General features: G+C 40.2%; 2 protein-coding genes across 3 annotated transcripts; one reads left to right on the top strand and one right to left on the bottom strand.

The window, feature by feature from the left end:
* Nucleotides 1-1,237: 1,237 nt before the first annotated feature.
* Nucleotides 1,238-4,393, top strand: LOC147151897 (uncharacterized protein C3orf85-like). Its single transcript, XM_086020627.1, has 5 exons — nt 1,238-1,306; nt 1,422-1,457; nt 1,907-2,031; nt 2,427-2,512; nt 3,861-4,393. The coding sequence occupies exons 2-5, from the start codon at nt 1,424-1,426 to the stop codon at nt 3,937-3,939; spliced, it is 324 nt and encodes a 107-aa protein (XP_085876753.1). The 5' UTR covers nt 1,238-1,306; nt 1,422-1,423; the 3' UTR covers nt 3,940-4,393.
* A 2-nt stretch (nt 4,394-4,395) lies between these two features.
* Nucleotides 4,396-15,653, bottom strand: LOC147151896 (neuronal acetylcholine receptor subunit non-alpha-2-like). Of its 2 annotated transcripts, XM_086020606.1 has the most exons (7): nt 15,630-15,653; nt 15,174-15,384; nt 11,841-11,992; nt 9,560-9,604; nt 9,121-9,230; nt 6,940-7,846; nt 4,396-5,287 (listed from the first exon to the last, which is right to left on the bottom strand). In XM_086020606.1, the coding sequence occupies exons 2-7, from the start codon at nt 15,241-15,243 to the stop codon at nt 5,114-5,116; spliced, it is 1,458 nt and encodes a 485-aa protein (XP_085876732.1). In that variant the 5' UTR covers nt 15,244-15,384; nt 15,630-15,653; the 3' UTR covers nt 4,396-5,113. The 2 variants fall into 2 exon arrangements, with proteins under 2 accessions (XP_085876732.1, XP_085876741.1); XM_086020615.1 differs by lacking the exons at nt 15,174-15,384; nt 15,630-15,653 and adding an exon at nt 10,060-10,150 and having other exon boundaries at nt 11,841-11,983.
* Nucleotides 15,654-16,089: the final 436 nt, after the last annotated feature.

Here is a 16,089-nt window from a genome sequence, read left to right as displayed (position 1 = left end):
TTGATTGGACACTCTAAATTGCCCCTTGGTGTGAGTGTGGATGTTTGTTTGTCTCTGTGTGCCCTACGGTTGGCTGGCAACCAATTCAGGGTGTCCCCCGCCTACTGCCCGCAGACAGCTGGGATAGGTTCCAGCGCGCCCCGCGACCCTTGTGAGGATGAGCGGTACAGATAATGGATGGATATATATATTTATATATATATTTTTTTTTTCCTAAAAAGATTATTTATTTACATAACACTGTGCTTAGAGGGCTGGGCTGCTGGAGTCATTCATGAACGTAGTCAGAACCCCACCCAGTGGAGAAAACGTTATTGTACTGACACACAAACAAAGGCACAAACAGAAAGAGACAGAGAATGTGTAGTTTAAAACGAATTGTGATTGTGAGCCTGAGCAGTGTAGTATTTGTGTGACTCAGTAAATCCAAGCGGCTGGCCAAGCATTGAAGGATTTATTTACATGCTTATCGGTACATAACTGTAAGACTAAAGGCTGAATTTTGGTTGAGCAGTATAGTTCCAGGCTGTTTGATTAAATCAGAGGATGATGACAGAGAAAACAATAGTCAGAGAGAGCAAGTCAAGATAATACAGGGGCATGACTTACAAATACAATACAAATTTATTCATATAGCGCATTTCATAACAGCTAGAGCTGTAACCAAGCACTTTACAAACAATACAATAAATAAAACAAAAACATGTATTAATAAAGCTCAAAGAAGTATTATTGGAACAACCGCTGTGTACACTGCTTTTGCTGCACGGGTGTAGTTACTTCCTAAATCTTAAAGCATCCTTAAAGTTATTCAGGTTTCATACACATTATCTCATTTAAACTGTAACATCAAGAAAGTCAGCTCATTAAACAGCAGAATTGTTTATATATATATACATATATATATATATATATATATATATATATATATATATATATATATATATATATATATATATATTTGTTTTTTTTGTATTCTTTTCCTTTCAAGTAAAACTATTGTTTATCTTTATTGGTATTTTATATAAATTTGAAAACCATATTGACACATTGACAACTATTTCATGCAGTCGTCGTCTTAACCATAAATTTCAGAGGCTAACATGTCCCCAAAGTGAAGCAATGTGTGTGTGTGTGGGTGTGCGTGGGTGTGTGTGTGTGTGTGTTTTGGACGGTTACCTTCTGAGTCTTGTTTGTTTGACTTAACTCATTCCTGTCTGCTTCTTGGTGAAAGAAACTCTTGTTCTCGTCCACATTCATTTGTGAGATTCTCAGGTTGGAGCTGAGATCAGCGCTCACGCTGCAGGTAAATTTGGAACTTTTTTTCTCTGGATAAATAATGTACTGTATTTTATTTTCCTCCCTTACAATTTTTATATATTTAAACGACGCACCTAAAATACTTATTTTTCATTTTATAGACATGAAGTTTGTAATACTGCTTGCTCTTTTAACTGGTAAGTACATAATCATCATCGTAATTATCATATTGTCATCCAAATGTGTACCCTTGCATGGACTGCCCATAACGTTCCCTGTTTTGGCAAAAATAACTGTACTTTACACAACCCTCAGTAATAAACAAAATTAATTTCTCAACAATGTTTATTTATGATCTCATTACGAACATAGAGGCATTTTCATAAAGCTCTTGTATTGGACTGTGCAGGCATATACCTGACATTGTGGTTGTTAGTCTAATGTAAAAATGTGGGGGGACAATATACAAAATATTATCTCTGATTGGATGTATGCTTTGAATATACAGTGTTTAGACACCCAAGAATACTTTTTTCCCCACACTATTAATTTATCACTCTCCAACCCAGACAGTGTTTTTTTTTTTTTTTTGGTAGAGGGTGTGTTGCACTGTTGCAGCTAGCTTCTGTCATCATTTTGTCTTTAGGGGTTCTGGCGGCCCCGTTCATGAGAGAAGAGGAAGCAAATCACTTCATACGGCTGAAAAGACAGTCGGGATACTGGGACCCCCACAGTTCTCAGAACCAGTGGGGTTACACCATCCAGGAACAGGTGACACAACTGCCAGTAGTTTTGGGCATATAGCACATAGCAGTATCTACTGAAAATCTCACCTTTTCCCTGGAATAAAAGCATTGCTTTGGCTCCCTCTTGGTGCCAAGGAACTGCGTTGAAGTGACTTGGGGAGCTTCATGTTGTGCTTTGCTGCCATCTTGGTGCCAAGGAACTATGCTGAAGTCAGTTGATAGGTTTCATGTAGTGCTTTGCCCCAATCAAGAGGCATATGCAAGCAATAATAAATATTTTTAAGTGAACGTCAATTACTTGAGAATTGTCACTATTCACTTGCAGGGGCTTGACTGTACGATATAGTCATTGGCAAAAAAATAAAATAAAAAGACCTTAGAATTTGCATGAATTACTATGACACTGATTTTGTCCCTCAGGCTAACGAGTACTGGACAGCCCTTCGAACAGACGCCCAGTTCTACATGGATATGGGCAACCTGATGTTTGACCGCTCTGTGGCGGAGTAAGTGAACACTATTATAGCTGATGTGGTGGTGCCCAGTGGCCATGTTGTATTTTTTGGGGCAAGTGACAGTGCCCCATCAAATCCAGCCAACGGTGCTCTGGTATAAGCTTAGTGTGCATGTCAGTGTTCTGGCCGAATCTCCCAATCCTTTCTCTTCAGCAAAGTCCGTTGCTCCAGGTTGGCAAGCAATCAACATAGGACACATGACTGGTGTACACTATGCAAGTTTCTTTTTGTCTTGGGATTTGATAATTCACTACATAAATATGTTAATACGTGCACCATAGCTAGATGGATTTGATTGATTTTATTTCAGTTTAAATCAATGTGAATCCGGGCGGCACAATGATCAACTGGTTAGCATGTCCGATTCACAGTCCAGAGGTCGTGGGTTCGATCCCGGCTCCGGACTACCTGTGTGGAGTTTGCATGTTATCCCTGTGCCTGCGTGGGTTTCCTCCCACATTCCAAAAACATGCATGGTAGGTTGATTGGACACTCTAAATTGCCCCTAGGTGTGATTGTGAGTGCGGATGTTTGTCTCTGTGTGCCCTGCGATTGGCTGGCAACCAATTCGGGGTGTCCCCCGCCTACTGCCCGAAGACAGCTGGGATCGGCTCCAGCACGCCCGCGATCCTTGTGAGGATAAGCGGATTGGATAATGGATGAATATGAATCCAGTCTTTTAGTACATTACCAGTGGAAGAGAAATTACTCTGGGTGTGCATCTCTCCAAAAAAACGATTCGATATGGTTTTCGATATGTTAGGTGCGAAACAATTCAAGGACGGTTAAATTTGAAAGTAGAATGATTCGGTTCGGTTCGACTCAATGAGATTATGATTCGATTCCTTATAGTATGGCTCAGTTTGATAGTGTATGATGAAATGACTTTTTGGTTATTTTACACACATTTGAATGAATTTGTCAGTATTGTAAATGTGCTAATTCTTCCTAAGATATATCTGTCCAATAAAAGACGATTCGATACGTATACATTTCAAAGTGGAACGGTTCGATTCGATGCACTCACACCTTTTAAATCAAAAAACGTTTTTCTGGTTCAAACCATTTTTTGGTACACCCCTAGAAATTACCCAAAAATAGCACATTACTGTCTATGTTAAGAAAGAGTACTGTAGTTCAATTCTCCTACTTGGTTTCCTACATAGGAGAGTGGTGTACTACAATTTTCTCACATTAAAAAAACAGCACTTAAGTTGTACTTGCATTTAATATTTTTAAATTGATATTTTAATTATTTATATTGCCCGGGCTGAGCTGACATAATTTGCATCATCAATGATGCCATTATGATAGTAACATTTTTCTATTCATGTTGCAGTGAGAACAACAGGCTGTACATGGAGATGTTGCGCAATGCTAGAGCTCACTTGGACAGCCAGACGGGAGGACGCAAATAGAAAACAAGAGGACGAATGATATGAGTGTTGACATGATAGACAAACATGATTATATTGTGACAAATACCAGGGGAATGTTTCATGTTTGTGCTATAAATCTGCTCTGTAGCCACTGCGGATGTTTTAGATGCAAATGAGAGTTAAGAGGGGCAATTTAACATATTTTGTTTACTGTAATAATTTAGCCACACTGTCTATCCAATAGTATTACAGGAAACAAATCATATGAGCCATGGAAGATATAGCCTATCTGGAACACCATTTAGAACTTTGCTGGGTGAGACCCACTCTGGTATTTCATTCCAAAGTAGAAAAACTGTTTAGATTTGTTGTGAAACATGCTGACACATCTTAGAATGTTCTTATTGTGTAGAAGTAGAATGATGCCCATTTAATGTAATGGATGAACGATGAAGAGTGTTGTCGCTGCAATAAATATAAGTAGCAAGAATAATAGCCCATTTCCAAGTCATTCTTTTTATTATTGTTATCATTATGGACTACAGAAATAGTGGTGATTCTGTTCTGAGCAAAAAATAATCATATACTGCATACATACCAGAAATCAAAAGAATCTTTTTATAAGGCCTTTAGGCAAGAAATACTGCCGTTTCCTCTTTTTCTGACCACTAGGGGGTACTGACACATACTGACAATCTTGCATCTGGTACACTTTTATGCATTTTATGCAAACAACTTCCATGCATGCATCACGTTCCAATTTTGCTGGACCAATTAAAACAATTTATTGGAAGACCTATGGATGAATAAGATTTTTTTTTCAAAACTTTACTACAGTCAGTGATAGCTACAATATACTTGGAGTCACAGTGTGTAAATATTGAAAATTAACATTTCAAGCAGAGATAGTGGATATTTGTCTATATTGTTTTACTACTTGAATTTTTCATGTTACGTGATACAGACTTGTTAATGTAAATTCTAAACATTTCTAGTAAGGATGTGTATATATGTAAAAACAAAACAAAATATATATATATATATTGAAATCTGTCTAAGAGAACACATTGAAGAGACAGGAGTTTCAGAAAGTCACAGCTGTGTGGAAGACCAGTGTGTGTAAATAAGCGCAACAGTTGTAACAAGGATAACAGATCCCCCTTCAGAAAATGACTGTAACTGATTTATACCCTAAAATATCAAGTGGTCAGTCCTAAAGCTGCGAGCTTGAAGTTGGATCCTCACTTGCAATTGGCGGTGGGATTTTGAGGAACATATACAGAGCTGGAGTGAAGATAAGGACGGTGCCAAGTATGGAGACAGTCAGGAATGCCCACAGGAAGATCCTGTCTAGCACCTGGGCCACAAACTTCCAGTCTTGAACCACCTGGTATAAAAAAGGAAAAAGGTAAGTGCAGAACAAGGCCAGGGTGCAATTACAATATAACAGCATATTAAAAACAGGATTTTTCACATACAGAATGTCAAATTGTCGCAATTGGCATGTTCGGCCAGTAGTTTTCCTTTGTGCAGACAAAAATATTAAGCGGATGTGCAGCAACTGCTTGGATAAGATTCACAATGTCTTTTGATTACCTTCTGCGTAAATGTGTCTTTAACATTATGCGTTATACTCCACTGGTTTCAGGAAATGCACACTTATCTAGAATAATATAAAACTCATTACTGCTGTTTCCCCGCTATTAGTGAGGGACAGGGATTAAGCCCAGCCATTGATAGAGAAACTCTATGAAAATCGTTCTAATCTAATTGACAACCCCCCTGAAAAACTTCAAATTGCCAGCCGGCAAAGCATTTGGCGAAACTCCTCAACTCGCACTAGCATAACACTGATGCCAGCAAGCCTCAACAGGATAGCGCCGAAGCAAGACTTTGATACTTCAATACTTCAAAGGGATTCGGGCTGGGCACAAAAAGAGGAATAGCTTTGTTTTTTTGGGGTTTTTTTTAGCAAATAACGGATGATAGGATGCCAAAATAAAATGTGCAACTAGGTGAATACATGGGGGGGCCACTGTGTTACTCATTGAGCTGTAGAAATGCATCAAGAGCGCTGTGGTCTGCCAGTGATTCCCAAACATGGTGCTGTGGGAATTGATCCAACTCCACTTCAATTGTTAATTACAAATACAGTATATTCTTTATCTATCTATGCACATAGTAACAGGCAGAACCATTGAATGCCTTTCCATTTGATGAGAGAAGGTACAATAAGCTTGTGTTATCCACCTTTTGGCATTCATACAAGAGAATATGCCATAGATTCTTGTGTGTATGTCAGCTTTGTGTTCAACTAAACTGGCCCAGATTTCACACAGAGTAACAAAATTTCTGAGCAAATTGAGATGACCTCATCATTATTTCAGTATTCCTACTTTATGTGGCATATTTGTTTGGTGGTGTGCCGTGAGATTTCCCTCATGTACAGTGGGTGCCTTGGCTCAGTAAAGATTGGGCAATACTGGTCTGGGGTAGTATCTTAATGTCTGATTACACACATTTTCACTGTTCTTTTCCACAAGATCAAACCTGGGCCTTTTTAACTGAACACAAAGCTTGCATGAAGCCATGGCTTATTCTCCTGCCTGAGTGGAAACAGGTGGATACACAAGTTTCTTGTACCTTCTGCCATCTAGTGGAAGAACATTTAATTGTTCAGCTTTTCGGTAAGTTGCTGGCATAGATAGATGAACAACTATATTAAGTGTAATTAATAAATATTTTTTGGCCGACAAATCTCTCACGTCACACATTGGAGTGCCACAGAACTCTGGTTGGTAGTCAATGCTTTGGACCAGCGGTGAGGAACTGCTACAGAACTTCAGGTGAGGCAGCTCGAAAAATGCAAAGAATGTTTATTTTTAAAAACCTGTTAAAGGCCAAATGTATTTTTAGTTCCTATCTCGTAAAAAAAACTCCCGAAAATCAGTTAGGGGAGGGCCACTGTCATTTCATATTCTCAGAGGAGTTGTTTACTTCCCCGTACAAAGCATTTTGACCGCTTTGAAGTCATCTTACCTCTCGAATGAAGTGTTCCTTGCGGATGTGTCTGCTGATGTAGCGCACTGAGTAGATGGCCTTCTCCAGCATGGTGGCCCAGGCCTCGTCCTCCTTTCCATCGGAAGCGGCCTGTCCCCCGCTCGCCCTCTGGCCTCCTCTGCGACCTCCAGATCGTGGCTTGACCTCGGGACTTTCAGGAGCCAGCTCCGGGTAGTGGTAGCGGTCAATGTGACCTCGCATGCACAGCACCCTGGGCAGCTTCTGAAGAAAGAGGTTGCGAACCCACGGCGACATGGGGTGGTAGGTGGCCGACGAGCGGTGGTGCACGTTGATGACGAACACGGTGACGATGATGGAGAGTGTGACAAAGATCATGATGAAGAGCAAATACTCGCCGATGAGCGGGATGACTTTGGAAGACGAGGGGATGATCTCCTCGATGACGAGGAGGAAGACAGTGAGCGACACGAGGACAGAGGTGGAGAGCGACAGCTTCTCGCCTTCGTCAGACGGAAGGTAGAAGACCAGCACAGTCAGAAAAGACAACCCCAGACAAGGGATGATGAGGAAGAGGGTGTAGAATAACGGCAACCTCTTCAGGATGAAGGAGTACGTGAGGAAGGGGTAGGAATACAGGCCGTCCTTCCTGTTTCCCTTTGCGCCCGTGGCGTTGAGGATCTCCCACTCGCCGTTATCGAAAAAGTCCTTCCGGTCCACGTGGTTGTCGATCAGAACAAGGTCGACCATGTTGCCGTCGTAGGTCCAAGAGCCGAACTTCATGGTGCAGTTCTGGCGGTCAAAGGGGAAAAAGGTGACGTCCATGGTGCAGGCCGACTTGTAGCTGGCGGGCGGTGTCCAAGTGATGACCCCGTTGTACTTGACAATGGCTTTGGTCATCAGGGAGCCCTCAAACCGCCCGTCAGCGCTGAAAAAAAATCGTAGTCACAGAATGTCTATTTGGTTTTTGGGGTTGTGTAAATCGTTAAAAAAAAAAAAAAAACACGATTATGTAGAATGGTCGATGAATTAATGAATGTTGAAGTCCATAAAGTTTTGGCCCACATGCCATGTCTGCAAAGCTATACTAGTGACAGTTTTCACTCCTTCCGTTTCTTGTTATTGTTGATATTGTCTTTTTGTTATTCAATGTCTAGAGTGATCTATTGTCACCAGTCACGGTTGAAGCAGTGGTTCGCAACCTTTTCTTACACCAAGTAAACACCTCAAAAAATACTTTTTTCTCCAAGTACAATACTACCACAACAGCCGACATTAAAATGTAATAGCGCCGTGGGTCCAAGTTTCATCAAGATTGAACCGGAGATTATATTCTTAAAAGGTATTTCTAATATGATTGTAAGTCAGTTTAACATTACGCACATTCTGAACATTAACACTTTGCTTGAATATAGGAAAATTAAAAATTATACTTAAAGCGGAAATCAACCCAACCATATTTTTTTCAAGAATATGTTCCCAGCAGGCCCACTAGTTGAAACACGGCATTCTGATAAATATTGCGTTTGTGGAATAAGTGTTAATCCACTCGTTTTTAGCGATCTGGGCGGCCATTTTGACCAATCGCGGCTCAGATTCAGAAAACAGATCAGCCGTGATTGGTTGTTGTGAGCAGTTGTGATGTCATTTTCAGTCGACAGAAGACAAAATGTCCGCCCCCAGAGATGGCTAAAAACGAGTGCATTTTGCTGCTTAATTTATATTCGACAAACGCAAAATTAATCAGAGTGCCGTGTTTCAACTATTGGGGCTGCTGGGAACATAATCTTGAAAAAAATATGTTTGGGTTGATTTGGGCTTTAAATAATGATTCAGTTGAAATGCAGTATTTTGAAAAAAAAAAAAAAATCCTTGATGTTTGAAGACAACAGTTCTAAAAAAAATTTGGGGAATGCATTGTACTTAACTGTTAAGTACAACTGAACTATACTTGACCAACTGTATTGAAATAAATACAAAGTTTAAACCTTTGTAATATGATGCACAGTTTGAACATTTAATTAGAAATTCTTTAGTGTACCATTGGAGGGAGCCCCGGTACAACTAGTCGTACATGTACCACACTTTGACATTCATTGCATTAAGAAGTAGGTTTTTCTCTTTCTTTCTTTTTTTTTTTTACATTTTTTTATCAGCCATCTTGCATGTTTATGGAAAAATTATGAAAATGTTGGATCTTACTTTTCATACAGGACAATGTCTGGAAGCCAAATGTTTTCAGATGGAACTCGAATGGAAGTAATGCCTCCATATTTATCTGGATTCCAACGCAGCTTGTAATCAACCCACTGCTGCTCAACAGAAAAAAAAACACACACCGCTTAACACCACTTTTATTCATTAATTGTAAACATCAAAATGAAGGTTATGCCATTATTACCGGTAGTTACTTATGGTGGCTACATGCAGCATTTTATTGTCCGAGACTTTGATTGTTGTGTCTCTTTGCGGATTATGTAATGGAAGATAAATCCATCCATCCATTTTCATGCCAAATGTCCTCATTTGGATTGAGCTTTTCAACTTTTATCACATATACAATGAAATATGTGTATAATACACTTTTTCATTTCAACACCAACAAACAGGTACAGTGCTACAAATGTTGACTCTTGCTTACCTGCCAAAGCCAAACATTAGTCGTCATTAGCTGGTTCTTCTCATCCTAAACAGGATAACACGAATAAAAGAGTGACATGAAAAATATTGTATGTTTATGAAGGAAAATACTTGCTTACATGCTTTAAAAACTAACCAATAGAACAGTCCCTAATTGATTCGGTTGTATTTGTATGGCTGAAATATTAATCCATCATAGGCTAATTGACAATGACAACACATTTGGAGTTATATTGCGTATAATAGTCATTTAGACAATTATGCCAATCATTCACCTCATTGGATTCATTTGCACAAGTGTATTAGATCCAATAGTAGCGCTGCAAATAAGAACTGCCTTTGCAAAGATTACACTATGTTCAGTTTGCATTGACACATTATAATGTCATAGAACAATATTAAATATGTTACTGTGTTTGAACTGCATCATACTAAAGTGGAGATTATTTTCTTTTTAGAGACAGAATTTGTGGAATGAGATCTCATTAGATGCAGGCGCACCTGATGAAATGGATGTTAAGTGTACAGTCACATGTTGAGGCATCTTGAAGGTTGTGCTATGACATCAAACATCACTTGACTGGACCTGGATCTTGAAGTATCAATTTAAAGAATCTCATTTATTTTCCCAAACAGCAACAGGAAGGTTTGAAAACCTGAAGAACTAAATGAAGGAGGACAAGAACCACAACACCAACCATGGGCCTATTCACACACTGAGATGCATCGACGAGACAACCAGAAAGAGGGAAAGATTACAAAAAGAAAAAAAAAGACATGACTTAAAATCTGTAGACGTCTGCAGGTGAGGGAGTGTTTCCGATGAGCCTTGCATGGCCTCAGCTGTCACCCTCACTTGGACGCTGTGGCCGTCACACTGAGCAGAGGTGAAGCATGATCTAATAGTGAGCTTTGCAGCAGCCAATTAGGTAGGCTCAGGGGGACAGCGCAGTACACATTGTCGCCACACTCTCGTTCTCTTTAGTCCAAAATTCAAAAGGACCACCTGACCGAAGCTGTTCTTTCCCTCACCCAAGAAGGGGCTTTGTACTCAGCTCTTGTGGCAGGTGGAAGCTAAAATGGTTGGGGTGAATATTTCACGCTGGAGAGCGTGGTTCATCCATTAGCATCCTCCATTTTCCTCCCTTTGAACAAACCAAAGCATTTCATCCTATCGGCGGCAGCCCCTGAAATATTAAAACAGCACTCCAGTCAGAAATGGGATGCTCGTGGAGATATGAATCGAGTCTTCTGGCTCTATTTTCAGTAGAATTCAGGAACAAAGCTTCATTTAAGATAAAAAAAATAAAAAAGAGAACAAAGAAAACCAAGTACATGTAACTGATGGTGTTAAAGAACATTTGGACATTACCATAGATTTACAAGCCTTAGAAAGAAAAAATAGTACATTTGAAATTTGGCTTGCAAAACGTTTTTTCCCCAAACAGTTAACCTTGAAGGTAAAACACCCTTTAAATCACAAAATTTGGGATTTTCCAAAACTTTAGAGGCAAAATATAAGCACTGAACAAAACTGAGAGGTTCAAATTGTGATCATCAGTCACCTGAGCCTGACCAACAAGATCTCACTTTAGTGTATACCATCAACACCGCTTTCTTCAGGTGTGTGCGGCTTTTTGCTGCGCTTACTCATCCTTCACCAAAGAAAGGAGCAGCCTTAACAAGGAGTGTTGGGACAGGAAGAGTGTAACGAGAGGAAAGTCCAGAAATGACAAATTTGGCTCACATTGAAAGCATGAATTTCAAGTGTCACAATAGCCATCTTCACTTGTGAAGTTAAGGCTGAGTGTTTTATTGCTTTTACAATATTATTATAGCTGTGACACAGCCAATTGAACTGTCTAATATTAAAGTATTGCTTTGGCGCCATTGTGTGGAATCTTGTTGAGAACGAACTATACCCTGTAAACGTAGATGACACAGCGTAGAAGGTAAAACTGAACATTAACTAGCCAGTAAGAAAGAGAGGGACTGCAGTGTATTAGTGTGTGAGTTCGTTAGTCTTACACGTTAGTCTTACACAACAAAAATCGGACTTTACAAAGGTGACAATTATCAGCATGATGCAGTGAAGTTTTACACCACTGAAGTGTACCACCCAATAATGAACAATGCGAAAAAGGCCAACTTTTTAAAGCAGCTCTTGGATTGGATGACATTGTGCAAGTGTGTACCTAATGAAGTGTAAGCACATTTACGTCAGAAATTGTGAAGTCTAAGTTAGGAAACACAATTAAAAGCAGTCGTGTGTTCCCGCTCACCACATCAACCAGCTGGGAGATCTTGAGTCCGAAGCGGACTCTGATGGTGTCGTTGGCGTGCTGAATGGGCCTCACCCAACGCTGGTAGCCTTGGAAGAGATTCTTCAGCAGAGCGTCCTCCATTTCCGCCAAGGATACAAACTCATTTGGTGCTAGAATGAAGACAGTGACAGTGAAACATAACATCCAACTACCGTAAATCAAATGAAGTAAGAATGTGACAGTCTGGTACTGTATTTGACGGTGGATGCTCTTCTTTATAGAAATTAAATGTATAATTATATTGTTTACAAGTTGAGCAGTCATCACTGCAATCATAATGTCGTGCATAAATACATATAATACAGTCATTCAAACTTTCAGAAATGTGTCATTTGCCTCTTTAGGTCTCACGACATGATGAGATTTCTTTAAAAGTAGCTAAAACCAAACTGAGTTTTCTTAGTTAATGGACACCTCATCAGCACTGTGTTGGATTATTTTATATTCGCAGACAATGTACCTAACTACCATTGTGCGCCCTATGTATGGGTGAATGTTAGCTTTTCAGTGTGTCTTCGTTTACTTTGTCATTCTCATGTGCATCTAATCGCTAGCCGGCGTCTATGTTTTCATCGTTGGAACTAGGACTACTTCCTGCTTCTGTGTCTTAGAATCATGGGAAATGTAGTCCTATTGGCCTAGTACTTCGGTCAGCTGAGCGTTTCTGGCTATGCGTTTCCAAAGTTACAAAGTGGGATAGTATCATTGTTGTCTGTGGAACAGAGAGGTAAACGTTAAGTTAAACTCCTTCCTATTTACTTTCACATTCATGGGCATCTGATTTTGTCATACCGGAACTAGAACTATTTCCTGCTGATACTCCTTTTGAGTTCAAAGCAAGGCTCAACTTCATTCTTTTGTTTTAACAGACATTTAATGTTGTCCACATGTCTTTATAAATGAGAGCTGCCTTTGACGGCAGCTGCACCTGCTTTCGTGTGTGAGAATCATGGGAAATTATATTTCCAAGGTTACAATGTGGGATCGGCGCAAGGTAAATAAAATAGCCAGCTCCAAGAGCTGCCGAGACCAAGGAAAAAAAGTTAGATAATGGTAAGTGTATTAGCTTATTTACAGCTCTTGAACTGTCAACCATGATAGCAATTAGCATTAGCCAAAGTAATAACACAACCACCAGTCACCAGATCGACTAGCGATGTTGAAACCTTTTTTCCGTCTGTCTGAGGATCCCCTCCTCCGCCCGAAGCGAAAATTACACGGCGAACAAAAGCAAGTGAGCGCTACCCGATGTTTTCAGCTGGTCTGAACATAGCATAATAGTGATTATGATTATGTATGTTAAAAAAGAAAAAAAATGTTCATTGATATGGCACCTAACAATACGGTACGCCCAACTGTCTGCAAACTACGCTAATACAACTTACTAGTCTTACTAGTAATCAGAGCTGGGAATTTTACAAAAATGTAACCGTCCGTTTATCGCCTTCGCCTTATATCCATCTTTTTGTCCGGCCGGAATAAATAGTAATCGACTACAGGCCAGCCCGCCTCTCATTTTAAATGGGCTTCCGTTTACGTTTACGTCAACAAACTTAGACCAACTTTCACGCATGTGCAGGCACTAGTAGTCTCGGAACACTAATTGTAGCATGAAAACCCACTAGTAGTTTCACCTAATTAGTAGCATGCACTTGTTCCACTAGTTTGCCAAAATTGTCTGACTCGTAAGGAGTGTACCAGTAGATGGACCTTAAAAAGGGAGTTTGCATTTTTTGGCCTATTAATTGTATTCAATAAATATGATTTTATGCTTGCGATCAATGTGCCAGCAGCACGCAACAAATGATCGACACCTCTTATGTCGCATCTTCTGTCTCTAATTAGTTGTTTTTCCTCAGGCGTGGTGATTTCTTGCATATCATATTAGAAGCGCAAAATAGGGCAAAAGTTGGATGAATTTTTTTCTCACAAATGAAATTGATCATGCTTTCCTGTCAAGCCATAATGATTGTAGTAACAAATATGACAAAAGTGATTTTTGGGGGGATTGCAAACTCCCCCTTTTTGATGGATATCAAGGATACCGAAAAAATTGCTCAAAGTGCAATTTGTTATTATAACAATGAAACCTTGCTAGATCGATTCCCGCTCAGTGAGGGTGTCTGTGTGTGCCCTGCGACTGGCTGGCGATCAGTTCAGTGTGTAGTCCGCCTTTCGCCCATAGTCAGCTGGGATAGGTTCCAGCACCTCCCCACGACCCTGTACAGCAGGAGTGTCAAACTCAATTTTTGTTGGGGGCCAAATCTAACTGATGGCCCCTCAGAGGGCCGTTATGACTGTGAACCCAGATAAATGTATGATCGCCTTATATGATCACATATACACAACAAATTGATGGATAGCTAGTTTTGAAATTAGAAGGCGGTAAGTAATTGTTTGTTCAATTATTTTTCAATATATTTTAAAGGGGAGGATTGGTAACAAATGTTGAAAGTGAAACTTTGCAAGAAACGTGAAGTTGATGCACATGATTTGCCACATAAAATGAGGGCTACATAAAATGATGTTGTGGGCCGTATCTGGCCCCCGGGCTTTGACTTTGACGCCTGTGCTGTACAGGATAAGTGGTGTGGAAGATGACAAAAGATGACATGAACTCTTGCTATTTACCTGGGGATAAGGCCTGAGCCGAAGCGCTATATAAATCTAATACATTATTATTATCATTATTATTATTATTATTATTAATAGTGAAAATATGCAAGTAATGAGGAACTACACAAAATGTTTGTAATTACCGATAGATGTCAGCAAAGTCCCTACTCTATCAAAAAGAAACACCTCAACTCACTTCAACATATACCGCGACACCAAGACGCATGGCGCAAAGTAGTGTAATTTACAAAAACAGCAAATATGTTTTTCAGAAAATAACAGTGGATACGTTCTAAAAAGACTACTAAGTAATATACAATACGGCATATAATTATGCTAGTATTAGTTAACATCTCGCATTTGACTAGAAGTAGCCTAGTACTACAAGTGAAGTGCTAAATTGTCAGTTTTGCGTCACTACAGTAACATGTATGCCCTTCGAGCCAAACTTGTCCGGTGTGCAGAAATGTCATTCAGTAGTAGAAAGCACGAATGGGGAAAAAAAACCTTACTAATGTAATAAGACATATTTCGTTCTACATGTGCGCCCGGCCTGTCTTACCCGTGAGGACAAAGAGCGGATCGGTAGCCTACTTGAGCTGGCTATCATCAAGAAAATTAATAAATGCTCGGACGATTTCCCGTAAACACGCGTGCATTTGCGTCAGTTCTTACCACTGATGGTGGCGAGGACGAGCGGGCAAAATACAGCCGAGAGCACAAAGAGGAGCACCAACTTCATCATGTCCTGTGCGCTCGTGCAGCCTCTTTTCGCTAACGTCTGACGGTCAGAAGACAAGACACGCCGAGGTTCCCATCAAGTCGAAGCGGGTAGGCTACGGTCCCAAACCGGGCAGAGAGGCTGCGTGCACACGCTGACTCCGGGCTGGAGCGTCACAGGGTGAAAGAGGAGGTGGGATGGAGGAAGAGAATGAGGGGTGGAGTCACAAGAATGGATGGAGAGCATGTTTGCCAATTATTTTCACAACAAACACATTTACAACACAGCATAGTCATATTTTGGATATATAGCTGACATATAACCCTTTACTATTGTGGAATCGCACTTTGATAAGAGTTATCTATTTTTAGAAGTGGGGCGGGGTGGCAAAATTTTGATGCGATACTTACTTATGATTTTAGGGTACAAAGCGGACTCTCAAGCGCAGACCTTCCAAAGCTTTCAGTTTTAAAATTTGTATTCTAACATTTTAATTGACTGAGATGTAATTTAACACCTCACGTCAAATGTAAGACTCGAGTCCAACTCCTGTAGTTGCTGGTGACGGATGCTTCATTTCTGGATGGACTTCCATGGACGTCCACTAGAGGACGCCAAGTTACATTAAAAATAAAGGAAAAAGAAAAGCCTGTAGTTCAAGGGCACCCTTTGAACATGCACAGCACAAAATACTGATATTGCCAGGTTCAGAAATTAGAATGCAGTTATCTACAAATTTGAAATATTCATTCATATCGGGTCGCTGATGGTATAGAAGTACGCTCGCCTGAGTTGTGTGCAGGCAGCGTGAGATCAGTTCCCACTCAGTGACTGTTTCTGTGTGTGTGCCCTGCGACTGGCTGGCGACCA

Source organism: Filicampus tigris, chromosome 2 (genome assembly GCF_054856515.1).
Source record: "Filicampus tigris isolate MCC_2025a chromosome 2, RoL_Ftig_1.0, whole genome shotgun sequence".
Lineage (NCBI taxonomy): Eukaryota > Metazoa > Chordata > Actinopteri > Syngnathiformes > Syngnathidae > Filicampus > Filicampus tigris.
Note: the sequence above shows the minus strand (reverse complement) of the source record. Positions and strands in the feature narration are given on the sequence as shown.

What these genes read in the sequence shown, in the direction of transcription:
- LOC147151896 (XM_086020606.1), bottom strand. Translation starts at nt 15,243, where the DNA reads ATGATGAAGTTGGTGCTCCTCTTTGTGCTCTCGGCTGTATTTTGCCCG. An exon ending in GACATTGTCCTGTATGAAAA is followed by an intron (nt 7,847 to 9,120) that starts GTAAGATCCAAC and finishes ATTTTTTTTCAG; the next exon opens with CGCTGACGGGCGGTTTGAGG. An exon ending in AGGAACACTTCATTCGAGAG is followed by an intron (nt 5,288 to 6,939) that starts GTAAGATGACTT and finishes TTTTTATACCAG; the next exon opens with GTGGTTCAAGACTGGAAGTT.
- LOC147151897 (XM_086020627.1), top strand. Translation starts at nt 1,424, where the DNA reads ATGAAGTTTGTAATACTGCTTGCTCTTTTAACTG. An exon ending in ACTGCTTGCTCTTTTAACTG is followed by an intron (nt 1,458 to 1,906) that starts GTAAGTACATAA and finishes TTTTGTCTTTAG; the next exon opens with GGGTTCTGGCGGCCCCGTTC. An exon ending in GTTACACCATCCAGGAACAG is followed by an intron (nt 2,032 to 2,426) that starts GTGACACAACTG and finishes TTTGTCCCTCAG; the next exon opens with GCTAACGAGTACTGGACAGC.